This window comes from Notothenia coriiceps, unplaced genomic scaffold (assembly GCF_000735185.1).
Source record: "Notothenia coriiceps isolate Sejong01 unplaced genomic scaffold, NC01 NC01_scaffold00004483, whole genome shotgun sequence".
Lineage (NCBI taxonomy): Eukaryota > Metazoa > Chordata > Actinopteri > Perciformes > Nototheniidae > Notothenia > Notothenia coriiceps.
This window is the reverse complement of record NW_011337184.1, coordinates 287,402-305,457: the sequence shown is the minus strand read 5'-3', so window position 1 is coordinate 305,457 and position 18,056 is coordinate 287,402. Positions and strand designations below refer to the sequence as shown.

Sequence of the window (18,056 nt, the reverse complement as noted above, 5' to 3'; positions counted from 1 at the left end):
CAGGTCATCTCTCTCTGTAGTTGGTGGATTGTGCTGTTTCTAATCCCTCATCTCTCTGCTCTCTTATGTCTCCCTCCCTCTCCCCTCTCCCCTCCCTTCTTCCTGTCTGTGTGTACTTCTCCCCCTCTCTTTCCTCCTGTTTTATCTTCCCTCTGTATATCTAACCCCTCCCCGCCTCCCTCTCCCCCCTCTGTGTCTTGTTTTCCCTCCATCAGGTGTCCCAATGACTATACGGGGGACCGCTGTCAAAACTCCGTCATGGCCGGTTTCTACAGTATGTCCATTTGCTCTTGTCTGTCTCCTCCTCACTGAGATGCTGCATGCTACATCGGAAGGGTTGGATGAAGGGAGCACTCTGTGTGTATGTATGTGTGTGTGTGTGTGTGTGTGTGTGTGTGTGTGTGTGTGTGTGTCGTGTGTCGTGTGTGTGTGTGTGTGTGTGTGTGTGTGTGTGTGTGTGTGTGTGTGTGTGTGTGTGTGTGTGTGTGTGTGTGTGTGTGTGTGTGTGTGTGTGTGTGTGTGTGAGAGAGAGAGAGAGAGATATATAGAGAGATAGAGAGATTGCATGCCTCTGTGTCCGCCCCTTCCTCTTCCTGTCTCCCCTGGTTCCTCTGGCCACCAGAAACAAACAAGAGTTATATTTTATAATTCACACATAAGTTCAGTCTCACACTGCTCTAACCTTACGTGGAGCACATTTCATTCTGGATGATTGCCCTAGAAATCTGGTTAAAATAACCCCAAAATTGACAACTCAACAAAAAGCACCACATATTTAAACTCTTACATTTAAAGTTCTGTATTTTTTATCTGTAAATTGCACACAGAATACTTGATCCAAAGAAATGCACATAAGGAAACAGAGGAGACAGAGAATGAACATAATATAAATACAGGAGGAGTTTTTTTTCTTTCATTTGTTAATTTTTCTCTGCAGATGGTCCATTGGTGCTGTATAGGTTGACAAAAACGTTGATTGCTAATTGATGTTAATATATATTATTGTACAAGGGTGAGAGTTCTCACTCTTTGGTGTGCCTCTCTTTTATACAAAGTTATAAATATTTCTTTGATTTTACTTAGCAAGACTGACAATCGAGGCTTCACATTCTATGTTTATTTGACATTGTTTTAAACAGTCATTTCTAGAAATCCAAACACATCCACCATTTCAAATGTTAATATAATCAAAGTTTTAAACATTACTGTACTAAGAAATTAGAAATAAAATCCACAACATTAAATGTTGTTTTCACTCTGAGCATCCATGGATCATCTGATAAAATCTGACTTTGTAGCATGTGGCTAACAAAAAAAATGCTGCTTGAAATGTTTCAGGGTTAAGCTCTAATATGTTCATAATGGTGGTTTTGCTTCTCATAACAGTGAAACCAAATAAAAATCATAGTTTGGCATTTAAAAAAAAAAAAAACTCTTTGTTAGTGGAGAACACTATCTATGATGCTCATGTTTGCAATGCGTCATAAAGGAATTAAGTAGATAAATATTTAGTTAATTGCTAAAAAATTCCTAATGATTTATAAAACTAGTCATAACCCATTAGAAAGCATTTAATAATGACATAAATGGTCAAGTCAAAGTGATCTGACATTAAAAGGATTATAGTGAAATACAACTAATTGTAATTCATCATAATCTTGGTGGTCATTGGGTGCTTTAAGTAATACAATTCCTGAGGTACCGCCACATTCAGTATAATACATCACAAGCTGGTCATTATAGTTGGTCATTGAGTGCTTAAAGTAATTGTGACCAGCAATTATTAAATATTATGATACTTAACCTTATAAGCCATTGTAAAATTATGATTTTAATAAATCATTATGAATATTTATGTGCTTAAAGTTCTGATTATACAGAGCTATAGGCAGATTAAACACACTATACATATGTTAATTTTGCAGTATATACATGGGCATTACAGAAAGTGCCACCTCTTGTGTGTGAAAGTACACCCAGAAAACATTTAGCTTAGTTTAGCACAAAGACTTAAAATAAAGGGAAAGGGTTAGCATGGCTCTGTCCGATGGTAACAGAATCCACCAAAAAGCACCTCTGAAGCTCATTGACTTACACATTATGTTTGTATAACTAAATTGAAAGCTACCGTGTAAAAACTTGTTTTACAGGAAGCTTTGCGCTAAACCATATTTTGGCTAGAAATATTGACATACTGTATTATCGATTGCCTTATCTTACTTGGAAACCATTGGTGCTGAAAACGTTTTCCTTTGTAACTAAGGACAGAGCCAGCCTAATAGTGTCCCCCTGCTTCCAGTCTTCAGAGCTAATATGCTAATTATAACGCTAATGTTAACGCTAATGCTAACAGTTTCCTGGCCGCAGCTTCATATTTACCGTACATACATGAGATTGGTATTACTTTTCTCATATAACTCTCAGCAAGAAAGCAAGTGAACATGTATTCCATACATTTCAAACTAATGCTTTGTATCCTAGGCATGTTTCATCAACCCAGTATCACGGCATTTCGTGTTATAGTCACAAAATTAATTTAATCTATTGATTCTTGTTCTATAACACGATTTTCGTGTCTCACAAAACGATTTTAAAAGCAATGTATTTCTATTGGTAGTATGTTTTGTGCCTGCACCACGTCTTTTTGTCCGGTCGGGTCTTGGAAGACCGGAAGCTGTGGGGTTCATAAAAACATTTTCTTACTCAATATCTTACCCTAAGCCTAACCCTAACCCTTTTATTTTAAATAGTATAATGTCGGAGTTTTTTTGCCGTCCGTGAGGGAAATAAATGGGGCGAAGAGCCTCAGAATAATGAAATCTGTATTTCTTTTTTTTCTTTTTTCTAATTTGTTATTATTTGGTGCAGGCACAAAACATACTACCAATATAAATACATTGCTTCTAAAATCGGTCTGTGTCAGAATACTGAAATCTGTATTTTTAAAAATCTCTTTTTCCTTCTAATTTGTTATTATTTACATTGCTTTTAAAATCGTTCTGTGTGACACGAAAAAAATGGGGAAATTAAATTGTGTGTCTATAACAAGAAATGGTTACCAATGGTTGTTGGTTTCGTCACTCGGTTTCGATTGTATGGGCAGTTAGGCATTTAGCCTAAATTGGGACAATCTGTTCAAAATTAGCAATGTGCAATGCTTCTATGGTAACTGTTTTACATCAGGAAATATCATACTATATGTGACGTCTGCTTATTTCTGACCCCACCATCAAGCCTCGTCTACCCGCTGAAATCTGTGTGCTTTTATTTTGCTTTTTGACGCTCTCTCTGTCAGTCGAAGCAACATTTCCCTCTCGTTTCGAATCCATGTTGATTTGTTACTGCCTGCTTTTTTCTAGTGCTACGAACATAGGACCCTGTCAAAGTGTAGAGTACTTAAGGTCAGGGTGGACAGAAGATAATGTGTATGGGCATTTCTCTTTACTGCCGGTAATGCATGCAAAGCAATGGAAATTGGGAATGCCGAGACGATTTCTCCGTAAATCATATGAAAGGTTATAATAGCTGTACGCAGCAGTAGTGGGACAAAGTGCTATACAAGAGGTATGCTGTAATCAATACAAAGGCGCACAATTGCCATTAGTCAAACGCCCCCATTCGCTGTGCCAGCCTCATCGACTGTACTGTGTTTTTATGTTGGAGAGTAACTCACTGCTTTTGATCTTTTCTTTCTTTTATCTTGTTGTTTTTTCTATTATAATTTTGTTTCTGTCTGTTGTTCTGTACTCCAGAAATGAGGTCTAGTAAATATAGCAGTAAGTGATGTGGCTTCTTGTCTTGCTGTCTTTGTCCGTCTGTCTCCGCATGCCTTTTTCCGCCCGTTGGCTTATCTTTCCTTCTGCCTTGGGTTCATTTTTCTCCCTTCGCTTTTGATTTCGTTTCGTTTCAGTTAATAATTTCTGGGGGTCACAGAGCTGAGGCTGTCTGAGTTGTCTGTCTGTTACTGGACGGTACACACGTCAATCACTATGATTGACGGCACTAATTAACTTATATCCTGGTTCAGTGTATACAAGACATGAAAACGATTTATCTGCTCCAAAGTGGACATTACACCTGACCCTATCTGTCTCTTTCCTTTTACCACGACAACTTTCTGCGCTGGCAGAGCTTCTCAGAATTGAATTTATGGGTATGGAACATTATTATTCATTTTGCTGTGCTTAAAAGCTTTGCCAAGATCCTCTCACAGTCACACATTATTGTACCATCTTTTTTCTAAAACAACTAGGTCTCCCTCAACCTGTCCCTCTTTCTCCTGCCCACTAACCTGCTTTAACACGTGACCTCCCTTCTCTGCATGCATCCCCCTTACTGACATTAAACATTCAAAAAAGACATAAAATAACTAGGAAGGAAATGGAAATGAAAGATAGTGCAGAGGTGAATTAGAACACGATGTTACAGGTCTGATATGAATCAAAGTTACATTGGACACTGTATCGGAGCCAAAGACACCTTCTTTCCCCAACAATCAGAGAGCGTTTCGCCTCATCGATACCTACAAGTCTCTGGCTTGTCCCCCGGGCTTTGGCAATTTGCATATTGGCTTCAGCAGCCTGTCGAATAAAAACATGCAAGCTGCAAGTATTTCTGCAAAGTGTTGCCAAAAGCGAGCCAAAGGCCTGAGCATAGTCCGTCCTTATTATTCTGCCCTTGATTGACTCCATGTCAGAGTGGAGAGCTCGCCTGTCCTAAATCACCATTGCTGTTGGCTCCACTGTGCCAGCGAGAGCGCCTTTCCATTTCCCCTTTCGCTTTTCTGTATCAGTACCCTGTGACACACACACAATGCCGGGCCAGGCCTCTCATGGGCTTGTCAATCCCTACAGAGGCCCTTTATTTAGAACCCCCCCCTCCTTTAACCCCCTTCCTTCCTCCTCAGTGGCGTGTCTGTACGGGAGACAGATGAAGGTTAGGTGATTAGGTCATAACAGTTTAATTAATCTGCCTCTTAGTAAATTCATTTTAGTAAATAAAATCAATCAACACATTCTGATGAATTTTAGCATACTTTCAATCAACTTTATATCATATAAACCACTGGTAGGTAAATAAACAGATAGTCTTCAGCATATAGGTATCACAGCAGACAGCTTCAGTTTCAGTCCAAAGTAATAAGAAACATTAAAACGAATACGTTTGGATAACAGTGGGTCCATGACATTGAGAAACAGTGATCTTCTGTGACTTTAATTCAGCCATAACTAACAATCCAAAGGCCTTTTTTAATCTAGTTTTAGCTGATAAGAGGACAAAGTCAGGACAGTCTGGTTTCTGGGGACTAGTTTCTCCCCAGGCCTTTCTCCCGGACACGCCCCTCCTCCCCCTCCTCTCCCTCCTCTCCCTCTGTCTACTCGTTTCCTCCTGCTCCTCCTTCCTCTCCACTTAGCCTTTTATCCTTTTATTCCCTCATGTTCTGTTCTGTTTGTTGCTCCCTGTCATTGTGACGTCGCGCTTCAGATACAGTGTTACACCACAGCGGGCCCAAAAATGTGAATTAACCTAGATAAACCAATATGTTGAAGTATTCACAAACTTGTTAATAGAGTTTAATGTAGTTCAGTGTAACATGATCCAAATCTGTCTTAAGATGTTCCCAAAGGAAAGTTCTCACTTAACATAAAAGTGTTGTAACCAGTTCTATCCTCAAAAGTGTTTGATATGCAAATCGTGAATGTAGAATTTTAAAAATATATATTTGGGCTACTTCATATTATTTATTTTGTACGGTTTTAGGTCAATTCAATAGATGACCAAGGGAAAGATTAATTGTCTTTTATGGTTGTCCTTGGATGTGTTTTCTAATTTAGGTGAAAGACAAATTGTGCTAAAATATCACATGTAATACATTTAATGACAAATTGGCACATCATAAAGAAATGAATGCCATAATACCATGGTTTAATTTAATGGTTTAATTTTTCCAGCTGTTTTTCAAGCAAAACTTAAGTTGCTATAAATGCCTTTCTCTTGTCAAATTAGCAAGGATAACAAAGTAAAAGATTAACCTTGTAGGTAAAAAATACTTTTACCTCAAAACCTGTTTGACAATGCAGTTTAGTTGTTTCGGGAATATATGTTTTAAAAGACCAGGCTGCATTTTGGCCACCACAGTGTCACGTAAAAACCTCTGTGAATAGTCAAACTTGAAACAAAAACCGAACCCAGAAACAAAGGAAAATAAAAATGATCAAATCATTTATAAATATTAAAGAAGTGTCATATTTCCCATATTGTCACTTTTTGTGACCGTTATGGTGGTGGTGAGCGTTTTAAATACTTAACCTTTATGCTCTCAGCCCATTGTGGTGTCAACACTTTGAACAAAATATGCTTATTTAATTTGTTTTCATCTGGACAACTCATCTTTTGAGGATTTCATCCATACAGGCATGCATTCAGATCCCATCCAATGCCATCTGTAGCATTACATCTCATGTCCTTGTAAATACATGTGTACAGGGACAGCAGGAGGACTATTTCAGGATGTAGCTCTGCTTTTCATCATAACATTTATGAGCTTTGAGAATTACTCCTGTGTAGTAGCACTGTTTGACTGTAGTACAGTTTAAATTGAAAGGCATGTGTCTTATTAGAGCACGAGCAGTTTTACAGTCAGCACAGGGGATAGGGTGGCAGCAGCTAATTCTTAGAAAAATGTTTCTGTAGTCACCATCAATGGAGTAGCGCTCATACTGTTTGTGTGTGTGTCTGTCTGTTTTGTGATTGTCTGTCTGCCATGGATGGATGTGTGTGTGAATATGTGTGTGTGTATGTGTGTGTGTGTGTGTGTGTGTGTGTGTGTGTGTGTGTGTGTGTGTGTGTGTGTGTGTGTGTGTGTGTGTGTGTGTGTGTGTGTGTGTGTTTCAATCCACAGAGGCGGAGGAGCTCTACCAGAGGCGGGTGCTGACGATCACAGGCATCTGTGTGGCGCTGCTGGTGGTTGGCATCGTTTGTGTGGTGGCCTACTGCAAAACCAAGTATGTATCGTTGAAAGGAACATAAATGACCACAAAGAGCGGCTACAATTTTCTAAGAAGGATTTAAGAAGCTGGTGTTCAGAAATGGTCTCCTGTGATTAAAATGTTACAATAGGGTGCATTATTAGATGGTTACTGATTCATTAATGGAGGTATTTCATAAAACCTAGGATGCAGGTCCACTAAATGAAATACAATTATATTTATTTTTGGGATTTTCCTTGATCCTTGCTATTTTGTGAAACATTGGCTAATTTCCTCCTCTGGATGTTGTTATTTAACTGAAAGCACCTGAGATGTTAAGATGAGAAAACACTCCTTAATTGAACTGTTAACAATTCACTGACATCTGAAACACTTGGCATAATACCAAGTATTTCTGGAACACCAATCCTGTTCAATTGTGACAGGGCTGCCTAACCTTGATAATATTGCCGTAACTATGAAACGATTATCTAATAAGTAAAGAGCGTGAGCGTGATTTTTAAAGAGCAATTATAGTGATCAATCAGTTTAGCACATTAGCCAGATGACTTATTGTTCCCTCATCACCACTCCTCCAGAAAGCAGAGGAAGAAGATGCACAGTCACCTACACCAGAACCAGAACCAGTGTGTGGAGCAGCCCAACCGCATGCTGGCCAACGGGCCCAACCACCCCGGGCCCGGCCCCGGCCCCGAGGAGATCCCCATGGTCGACGTGAGTCAAAACTGTAGAAATACACACCAGAATCAGGTACAGGAGAAGTGATGCTAAGGTTTAAATCACAGGAAGTAAAGTCACGTTTTGACCACTTTTACTTCATGCTGAGCAGTCCACAGGGTCTACATGTTTTCAGAGGCAGAGCTGCTCTCAAGGCACAAACAAAAGTTACCAACACAAGCTTGAATGGCATAAGCACTGATTGGCAAGAGGGATATAGATACGATAAGATAAGATTGTACCTTGTTGATCCCAATTTGGGAACTGTTTGTGTATATTGTTAGTATGTACTTATTTATATATGTGTATGATTATTTTTTCTTAGGCTGGTTAGGATAAAGTTTATGCTAGAATGGGTCCAGTTACCTAAGACACTTTGGCCCCTATGATTTTGTTCTAGCTTCTGGCAGCCAGCAATAGATTTACAATTATCCATTCAGGACACATAGAAGTCACATTTGTAATCTCGAGGCAGACTTCCCTTTCTTATTAAAGTGCTGCTGAAATCAATCCAGTTATGTCAGTGTTTTTAATTAAATTCCCCATCCTATAAATAGGATTTTGGTGTCAAGTTTTCCAGAATCTCCTCAGATATTCATTAATGCTTAAGAAGGAAAAAGAAGAAGAAGACATTAGAACTGGATGTCAGGTTCACCTGAGCATGCAGAGCCTTGGTCGGTTAATGAAGTCACTGCTAGACTTTATTTAGCTTTGGTGCTTAGATTTGAACTCCACCAAGAACTTTTTCTTTTAGCCTCCAGAGCAGTTTTGCCTTCAAAAGAGCCTTTGTGTAAATAAATACTCTGATCCAGTGTAAACAAAGGGCAATATGGAGCTGACAGACGGTAAAGAGAGTGGAAAAACACCTACCATTCTCCTGAAGACATTATGTGTGCATGAGTCAGCATAACACCAACAATGAAAGAGAAGTGATGATGAGATCTGTGCAGGAGAATCCCCTTATCATTATATATCACTTTATAATAATGTATACATTAATAACTGTATGATTTGTTGGTAATCAGAGAAATGATAACATAAGTAACAAGTATTTAAATAAGTTCATTCAGTATGTTTGTGTGTTCGTATTGCAGTACATCTCCAAGAGCGTCCCAACGACAGAGTGTGTGATCAGCCACGGAGCTGAGGGTGCAGGAAACTACGCAGGCAGCAGAATGTCAACCCGCTCCCACCACTCAACCACTGCCTCACACGCTTCCAGGTAGACCTGCCACACACACACATCCAGATATATACACAGGCAATTATTGGAAAGCATTTCTCCCCAATTTTTCTTCCTATAGTTTCAGTTGTTTCCCGTTTTTATTGGGATTATCTCTCTCGATTCAGTTTTTGAGCACTTTTAAAGCTAGATAGTGGATCATCCAGAGTAACAGTACAATTGTTTCTGGAAAAACAATATTGAGCAAAATATCAATAATTCCCTCACCTATTGGGACTATTCTCTCATAACCTGAACCTGGTTTCCCCTAACATGTTTATTGTACTTCCCTTATGTTATAACATAACATCAGAGAACCATACAGTTACAATACAGTTTGAGAACAGAAGTAAGTATATTTTACTATACATACACAACTTCGCTGCTATAAAATAATCTACAAAAATGTAATAGCTATGTATTTGAGTCTTTTTAGACCAATACAATCTGAAAGCTCCGTTCAATTCAAAAGGTTTAGTGAGATTTATGTATGAAGTCCTCCAGTTTTATTCCAAGTACACATCATTTGACATTTAAACAGACTTTGTAATTAAACATCTCTGACTTCCTTGCAGAAGTTTTAAATCTTTGAACATTCCCTAATATATACCGAACTCAAAGGAGAAACATTTTGTGGATCACAGACCTGTACTTGGCAGATTGTATGAAATATTTAGATTTTTAAAGCTGAATTACAAAATGAGTCACCACTAGAGGGCAAAACATCACCTCTCAATGCAGTGAGCTCTGATATACATATATACATGTCAGGCTAACATGTCCTTTTTTACTCACACAAGAGTCTAACATTGTCTGTCAGTATCACCTTTGGCCCGCCAAATCCTGAAAAAACATAGGTCTGTCTTTGCCTTGTAGATGCTCGGACTGTTGTCACCAGCAACTTGTTTAGTTTGTGTTGTCTCTACTTCATGCTGGACAAATAGTTTACAATCCAGACATTTTTCTGAGAGTTAAAAAGTCTGGGGCTGAGGTCAGGGTAAGGCCAATAATTGATTGGGTGTTCCTGCTGTTCTGTCTGGAACACTAGTGCACTGCATTGTATGACTTTTGCATACATTACATTTCATCTTAAAATAATGCTTTGGACATCTGCCTGGCAGCTAAGGATTCTAAAAACGATGGCAACATTGTTGAAGAGCTGCGTTGAATTTGACCACATATATTGATTGAAATAACTAATTAGTATGCAGTTGATTCGATGTGTTTGGGGCGTCCCTTGTACCCCTTGAGCTGGTAGCCATTCTAAAAGTACCCCCTCACTCATCTGTGATAATTTCGTCTTTTTCTTTTTGTTAAACCCTTTGTTATCGTTTTTAACTACTCCTAAATGAAAATCACTTGAATAACTCACATTTAATACAAATGCATTTCAACTTGATATTTACACTTGTTGTCATGTAAAGAAATTATGTTAAGACTCACTACTTATTTAGGAAGCCAATAATGTATTTTTTTAGGAGAAGACTCCTCCCCTCTGAACAGTCACTTTTGTCCGTCATATTTGGAAACAAACATTGTTATTTTCTGTATTCATGTAAGACAAAAGTAATTTACTTATTTGGCGATGATTCACGCTATTTTTAGAATGCACCCTGCGGGCGAACAGGCACCTGCGTACCCTCTGCAATCCCCTCAAGTACCCCTAGGGGTCCCTGTACCCCCGGTTGGGAACCACTGGAGTACAGGTCTAGAGTACAGTCAAAAAAACACTTTTTTGTCACCTGAAGAGAAAGTGAAAGACTCCAGATGTGAGTTTTCTGAGTTATGGAAAACTTCATATTCACTATTGTTCCCAATTTGACAAATGTAGCACATAGAGTAACTCCTATCATTTATTTTTTCTAAAATAAAACAAAAACTCATTTTGTCAGTTAGTATTTCAGTAATGGCATAGGCCAACGTAACTCTTTGTTTTCTCTTTCCTGTTCGTAGAATTTTTTTATGGCTACAGCCTTGAATGCCTACGCCAGGCAACGCCACTACAATCATTTAAGTTGAACTGATGGACATTGTTTGTCAATGGGATCTGCAGTAATAAGAGCCCTGTAATGTATATTTGTAATTAAAATCATCACTTTCTGGTTCTTCCATATAAAATTCATTTGAACAGTTTTGCAGTATAGTATATTTACCTTCTCTTTATCCTACTTTCCCTCACTGCTGTTGTAACCTTTTAAACTTGTTCTGCTAACACCCACACCTGCAGACACGAGGAGCAGACGTGGAGCATGGAGCGAACAGAGAGTATGAACTCAGACTGCCAGTCAGGAGGGCTGTCCAGCTCTGTGGGAACCAGTAAGTGCAGCAGCCCGGCATGCATGGCGAGGAGGGCCACCCACTGGGGCTGCGGGGATATGTCCGGGCCAGGAATGCAGTACGGGGATTCCTACGATTCTCTAAGAGACTCACCTCACAGTGACAGGTAGGGAAGGTGCTAATGTGTGAGTGTATGTTTGTATTACTGACATTATTTTGGGGCCACCATGTGAGTCCCCATGTACATCATTACGTTTTATGGCGAAAACTTACTTTTAGATTAGGGTAAGATTAAGTTTAGGTTAAGATAGGGGACTACAAATGCCAAAAGGCATTTAAAAAGAGTGTTCAAACTAAGAAAGAGGAAAAGCAGCAGTTAAAGTTTGGTGTCGTCTGAAGGAATGGAAACGTGAATGTGCCTGTATGTGTGCCTGTGAGAGTGTCTAGTTTAAGTCTTTAAGTCTTTGTTCATGACTTCAACACTTGACATTTAATTTTTCACACTAGCCTTGTTATTCTTTGGTGCCCCCCAGTGGTTGTCATGAATGTTTCAATGTCAAGGACTTCATCGCCCAGATACTGAACTGTATACTGTACTGTGATCGTAAAAGACTGTTGTTGAGGCAGTGAAGGTAAGGAAAAATACAATGAATTAAGAGGCGCTGGGTTATTTAAACAATATTATCAAGTGTGTATTACGAACATGAAATCTATAGTTCATTTTTGAAATAATGCGATTATTGTAACTACACTTATATGCGACACACTACTTACAATAGTACAGTTTATTAATATTGAAAACATATATTCTATCTATTTTGACCATAAATAAACTCTGTGTTAAAGGTCCCAGGTCATGGCCATTTCCACTGATCATAATTCCATTGTTGAGGTCTACTAGAATAGATTTATATTGTGCAATTTTCCAAACTCACATTATTTTTTCATACAGCATCTCTGTATAGTATGTGTATTCACTCTCTGTCCTAAATGGCTTGTTGGAGCTCCTGCCCCCCCTCCCTGTGAGCCCACTGTGCTCTGATTGGTCAGCTCGCCCACTCTGTTCTGATGAGTCCACCACCGTTATAGCGGAACATCAGTGATTATGTGTTACAATGGCGTTAGCAACCAGAAAATGACACCAGTAATGACAAACAGATGAGAATGCTGAGTGGGGTCTGCGAGACAGCGAGACATCGCGAATGGACGCGGGAAGGGGGGGAGGCTGAGGGGGCTGCAGCACCCCCATCTGCGAGGCTCCACTAGCACCCGCACCCCCAAACCCGACACACCTACAGTGTAAGCGCGCCACCATTTTTACGCTGCAAGGCTCCACTAGCAAAAAATGTAAACATTGAACTCATCACAAAACGTTTTTATTGAGGATCTCAACTAACTGCAAAAAATCCCAAACTGCAATATCACCTTGTTTCCGATGTGTTTATTGTTAAAAAGTAATAGTTGGAGCAAGTTGACATTGAAATGTCAAATAATAATATATTGTTCACTGCATCCCTAATAAATCTAAATCATCTGGTGTAAAAACGTGTATTAGAGTTGGATTAATTGGGATCTCTTCTGGGGGGAAAGTCCTGCAGGTCAGATGGACTGTAAACACTTAATAGCATGTATATGTTGTGGTTTGTCTGTGTATGTGTGTTAGCACTGTGAGTGACTGGTGACCTGTCCAGGGTGTACAACTTCCTCTTGCCCAGTGCATGCTGGGTAGTCTCCTGCCCTCTGGCCCTGAAGAAGAGAAGTGGTTTAGAAAACAGATGGATGAAACTCTCTGACAGAATGTTTGATACTGACGGGCCGCTGCTATCAGTCCATGCCACAAAGTGTGTCTGCATCCTATATCCAAATTGTGTACCCTAGGCCTAGGGATGCGACTATTAAGGATATTATCACGGATTCACGTTTATTGGGATAATTGTGAATATCCTCAAAAACCTGTCTATCTTACTATCATTGCAAAGTAGAAAAAGGAAGAGACAGGGTTAGGTTATTAAAACACCCAAAATATTAGGTAAGAAAAAACACACTTTAATCTATTTGTCTATCTATCGGCTAATTGCTAGTTTGAGTAGACCTTGTCACAGCAGTAGCAAAACAAGATGAGACTTAGACACAGCAATAATTTTCTGTTATCTTTCCTGCCCAGGTATGTGTCGGCGCTGACCACGCCAGCACGCCTGTCTCCGGTGGAGTTCCACTATCCCCCGTTGCCGCCCCAGGTGCCCACCTTCCAGATCACCTCGCCCAACACAGGCCACGCCCTCTCGCTCCCCCCCGCCGCTGCAGCCTACCACAGAGAGGATGACCAGCCGCTGCTACGATGCCCAGATGTACGTATAGGCACAGAGGAGTAAACCAGTCATGCTTTAGATACTTGCTAGTATTGATGTAAATTAAGTACATTTACTTTAATACTGTACACTTCTTAGGTAAGGTTATGGAATGCAGGACGTTTAAGAGTATTTATACACTATCTTCCACCACCCTCTTGTTAGTAGGATGATAGGAAGATATTTAACTTAAGCAGTTTCTATAATTGATCTGTTTTCTGTTTCAGGATGGAAGTTTATACAGGCAGCCTCGGCGTCCGAGGCGACCTTACCTGACGGAGAGTACAGGAAGTCTACCGTCGAGCCCCTATCGACTCCCTGACGAGGAGGCCTACGAGACCACGCAGGAGTACGCCTCTTCGCGAGAACCCATCCGCAGCCGGCGCCGCCCGCGACGTAACCGCCTCAACGGACACATCTCGCAGCGTTCCACAGGCCTACGGGACTATAGCTCGCAGAGCTTCAGCCAGTCAGAGGAGGAGGATGAAGAGGAGGAGGAGGAGGAGGACACTCACGGGGAGAGCACACCTTTCCTTAGTATGCAGAACATGAACATGGACCCACCCTTAACCGTGCCGGGTTACCGCTCGTCCTCTGGTGCGGACACACGGACTCACCGCGGGCTGAGTCGGCCGGGGACGCGCAGCAACGGGCAAAGCCGCGGTGCCCAGTCGCACCGCTCCAAGGCTGACAACATGCCCCTTTAAGACTCAACCCCCCCCTGCCACCACCCACCCCTCCACCTCACACACTCCCCCTCCTCCTACACACAACCAGTGGACTAGAGACCTGCACCTAGGAGAAATATTTTTATTTTGTATAACAGACAGATATTCTAAACAAATGAAATATTTATTTTCATTTCAGCAAAAATTGTCTACTAGCTAACAGCAAAGACTTTTTTTATAACGGGGGGGAAATATTTATATGTAAAGTTTTTTGATTTACAGCATTATGAGAGATGAAAAAATAAGAGAATTACGTGCCAATTTTTTCACAAGTTAGATAAATAGAATAATATTGTGGTGCCTTTTGCTGTATGCTGAAGTCGGAGGTCCCATTGAGTTTTTGTAGCCTTTCTTATAAAGACTCCTCGTTTTTTATAGAGACCAACCCTCTTCCTCTTCCTTTTGCTTTGGTTTTTTCTCTGATTTGGGATCTTCCTCTTTTTTGAACTGTGATCTGATTATGTCATCATGCAATATTGATTCCTCCTGTGTTAAAGGTGTCTGTTTACATGAGTATGATCCACGCGATGCGCTCGTTCCACAGGGACATTAGTCACTGACGCAACCGGAAGTGAAGGGTAGTTTTTCTCGGATGATTTTCGGATGAATCCCATCGGCCATTCATGTTCTTGTTCGCTGCCTGTCAGTCATTTGTTGTTATTTCTGTGAAAACAAGAGTGTTAGGGAGTTGTTGAGGGGAAGTAATTTCAGATTCCTGTGTAGGTGTTCAGGGTGCTGCCATGACATTGGTGGTGGATGATGTGCGTGTGTGTTTGTGTGCCTGTATGTACATGAAGCCTCATTTGGTTGAGGCCTCACCTTGGAAAGTGTTTGCTCCTGTCACCAATCCTCACGCTGCCAGAAGCTCCATTGCACTGTAAGACCCTCCCTCCGTGAGCAGCCATTGGCCAGGGAGCTGCCAATCCAAACCTAACCAATCCAGTTGTAATCCAGCCTGACTCTGGCCTCCCATGGACTGCCCAGCCCACCCGTTTCCTATGCCAGCAGCTTAGAGCCGCACTGTGTCTCAGGACTTCCCCATCACATCACCGCCAAGAGACTCAAAGCAGAGAGCGCACGTCCATCCCAGTCACAGTTCAGTCCGCAGGCCAGATCCACATCCCCTCACTCTACTTCCTGTCCGTCCGTCCGTCAGGTTTTTTTGCGTTCACTCGTGGCCACGATTAAAGGAGCGTAGGATTTAAAAAAATAATAACTCTTGGAATCAGAAGGGAGATTCAGTTTTTTACTTTGTGTGTGTGTGTAAGTGGGCATGTGTGTTGCTGATGATGAAAAAAGATGCAGAAAACTCATCTGTTCACTAGGTTCTAGGGGCGTAGCTAGGAATTATGGGCCCCTTGAGAGGAGGATATTGCTCTGGGTCCCCTTTTTTTGTTTTACTTATACAAAGCTACTACTTTTTGAGCTCTCTCTAGCTGTGGGCGCCATGGAATCGCCTCCACCTTTCACCCCCTGCAGCGACGGCACTGCTCTGACGGGAAAAAGCGGGTAGAGAGCTAGTTTTTTTCTGAGACCAATTTTACTTTTTGTTTAGCTCACAGCCAAACGGTGGTATATGATAATACTGATTTCTGCATTTTGCATTCCTATATCTTTTATTGATTGAACTTCTTTTGCTTGGTCATATTGACTGAATGATCTGTTATCTGTCTGTCTCTGTCTGTCCCCCCTCCACCTCGCATCGCCACTCGCCTCTCCACGTCTTTCTCACCCGCCTTACAGACCTTCAGAAGCAACTAGCAGATGAGTTTAGGCCCCATGCTGAACAGCACAGTAACAGTAGGCTGATTACATCAGAATCTCCACCTCCGGGTTTAGACATCCTTTCAAGCTCACTAAGGATAGTGAAACTGTGTCAGATACAATACGTGTCCCTATTAGAGTTCATTTCCAATTTATTTTGTTGTTTTCTTTTTTCACACAGGAGATGCATGGATCACAGATAATGAAATTATCTTAAAAATGGCGACCAACCCCTCAGGGGAAATCATGCTAGACATTTATATTTAAAAAAAAACATTATTTGGGTTCACGACCCAAAGTTCTGGCTAGTTTTGTCTTACTATCACTGTAATCAATCTGGGATTTGCAATGTGGAAATAGTGCAAGTGAGGGTAGTGTGCTTCTAGAGCTAGTTGAATTGTTAACACCCCCCACCCTCTTTCTCCTCCCCCTGCACTCCCCCCTTTGCCCCCTTTACATGCACACATACATACCACACACCAGACACGGCTCACACATTATGAAGCACACACTGAGACACGCACACACACACACACACACACACACACACACACACACACACACACACACACACACACACACATACACACTCATATGACACACACACAAAGCCTTTACCACGTTTGTGTTTGTCAAGAAGTTTGCCTTTGTCTTTTTTACCTCCCGACTCCCTCTCTCCTCCCTCCTCTCCCCCCCCAAACCCCTCTCCTATCACGCCCGACCCCTCTGCATGTCCTAGTGGTACTGGTAGTTGGGTGCATGGAAAAAGCAGCAAGCAAATCGTTTTTCCACTCGGTGAAAAAAATAAAAAATGTGTCTTCATTTTAACATTCAGCAATAAATCCCCTTTCTCTTCATGTCCATCATTTCTTGGAATATGCTAGAAGATTTTTTGCAAGTTTTATCAAAAACATACTACTTGTAAAAGAAGAAAAATCCAAAACCACCCCTTCATATGAAAAATAAAACTTTATTCCTACCATTTTGGAAAAGTCCTGTCATCTTTGTAACTAAAAACAACTGAAATGTGTTGTTTTTAATTTACAGTGGTTTAGAATCTGCTCTGTTTTATAAAGAAGGAATAAAGGCACGAAGCCAGTGCACCAAGTGCGGGGTTGCAATGATATGACCAACAGATGGCTGTTCTTTCAACAATCACCTCCTCTTTAATTAACGTGCCATCAACTGGAACCTTCTGTAAGATAGAAGCAAAAAAACGAAATTTAGATTAAATCCAATCGATTGTTTTACTTTTGCGAATACTATCACACTGTCAAGTCTTACTTGTTTAACAGCATTTTAGCATCACCAGTGCCTTTCCTGTTAAAATGTGTTAAATTGTCCAAAAATGAGATTATAAATAGTCAGGTTTTAGTGAAAATGCATGTGATTAGGAAGTGAGATTTGTATTTTACTGTTTTAATCTAGTTTTGGTATGTTTACTCATCAAGACTTTTATTTTCTTTACCTAATTCTCCTTTCATAAAGTGCATATAGAATTCAAGGTAAGACATGATCAGTTATTGAAAAAAAGGTAATTTCTAGGGTGAAGAACTAAGAACAAATGGATAATGTGTTTTTTCAAAAAGACGTGCAAAGGTATTAACAGACGTGATAAAAGTAATAACATTTGTATAGCTTCTCAAACTCAATCTGATGGTCGTCTTTCAACCAGATGGTCGTGGGTTCGATCCCAGCCCCTTCAGTCACATGTGGATGTATCCTTTGGCAAGATACTTAACTCTGAGTGGCTCCTGGTGGCATGGTGAACAATATCTGAATGTGTGTGAGTGTTAGCTTTACGTTTGGTACCAATAAGAACACTGGTGTAAAAAACAGAGGAACACATATTTGAACACATATTTGGTTGCTTGCCAAATTACTTCACTCAACACCTGAGCTAACATCATCAACCCAAACTCAACTTGTGTAAACACACACACACACACACACACACACACACACACACACACACACACACACACACACACACACACACACACACACACAC

The 18,056-nt window shown here is 40.6% G+C and overlaps 1 protein-coding gene across 2 annotated transcripts; it reads left to right on the top strand.

The window, feature by feature from the left end:
- The first annotated feature begins 218 nt into the window (after nucleotides 1-218).
- On the top strand, nucleotides 219-16,568 carry LOC104942308 (pro-neuregulin-2, membrane-bound isoform-like). Of its 2 annotated transcripts, XM_010767513.1 has the most exons (8): nucleotides 219-274; nucleotides 4,130-4,153; nucleotides 6,902-7,004; nucleotides 7,568-7,739; nucleotides 8,801-8,928; nucleotides 11,156-11,371; nucleotides 13,370-13,553; nucleotides 13,781-16,568. In XM_010767513.1, the coding sequence occupies exons 1-8, from the start codon at nucleotides 259-261 to the stop codon at nucleotides 14,258-14,260; spliced, it is 1,323 nt and encodes a 440-aa protein (XP_010765815.1). In that variant the 5' UTR covers nucleotides 219-258; the 3' UTR covers nucleotides 14,261-16,568. The 2 variants fall into 2 exon arrangements, with proteins under 2 accessions (XP_010765815.1, XP_010765816.1); XM_010767514.1 differs by lacking the exon at nucleotides 4,130-4,153.
- Nucleotides 16,569-18,056: the final 1,488 nt, after the last annotated feature.

Excerpts from the sequence above, each read along its gene's own strand:
- LOC104942308 (XM_010767513.1), top strand. Across the intron at positions 8,929-11,155 it reads ACTGCCTCACACGCTTCCAG|ACACGAGGAGCAGACGTGGA; the intron begins GTAGACCTGCCA and ends CCACACCTGCAG. Across the intron at positions 13,554-13,780 it reads CGCTGCTACGATGCCCAGAT|GATGGAAGTTTATACAGGCA; the intron begins GTACGTATAGGC and ends TTTCTGTTTCAG.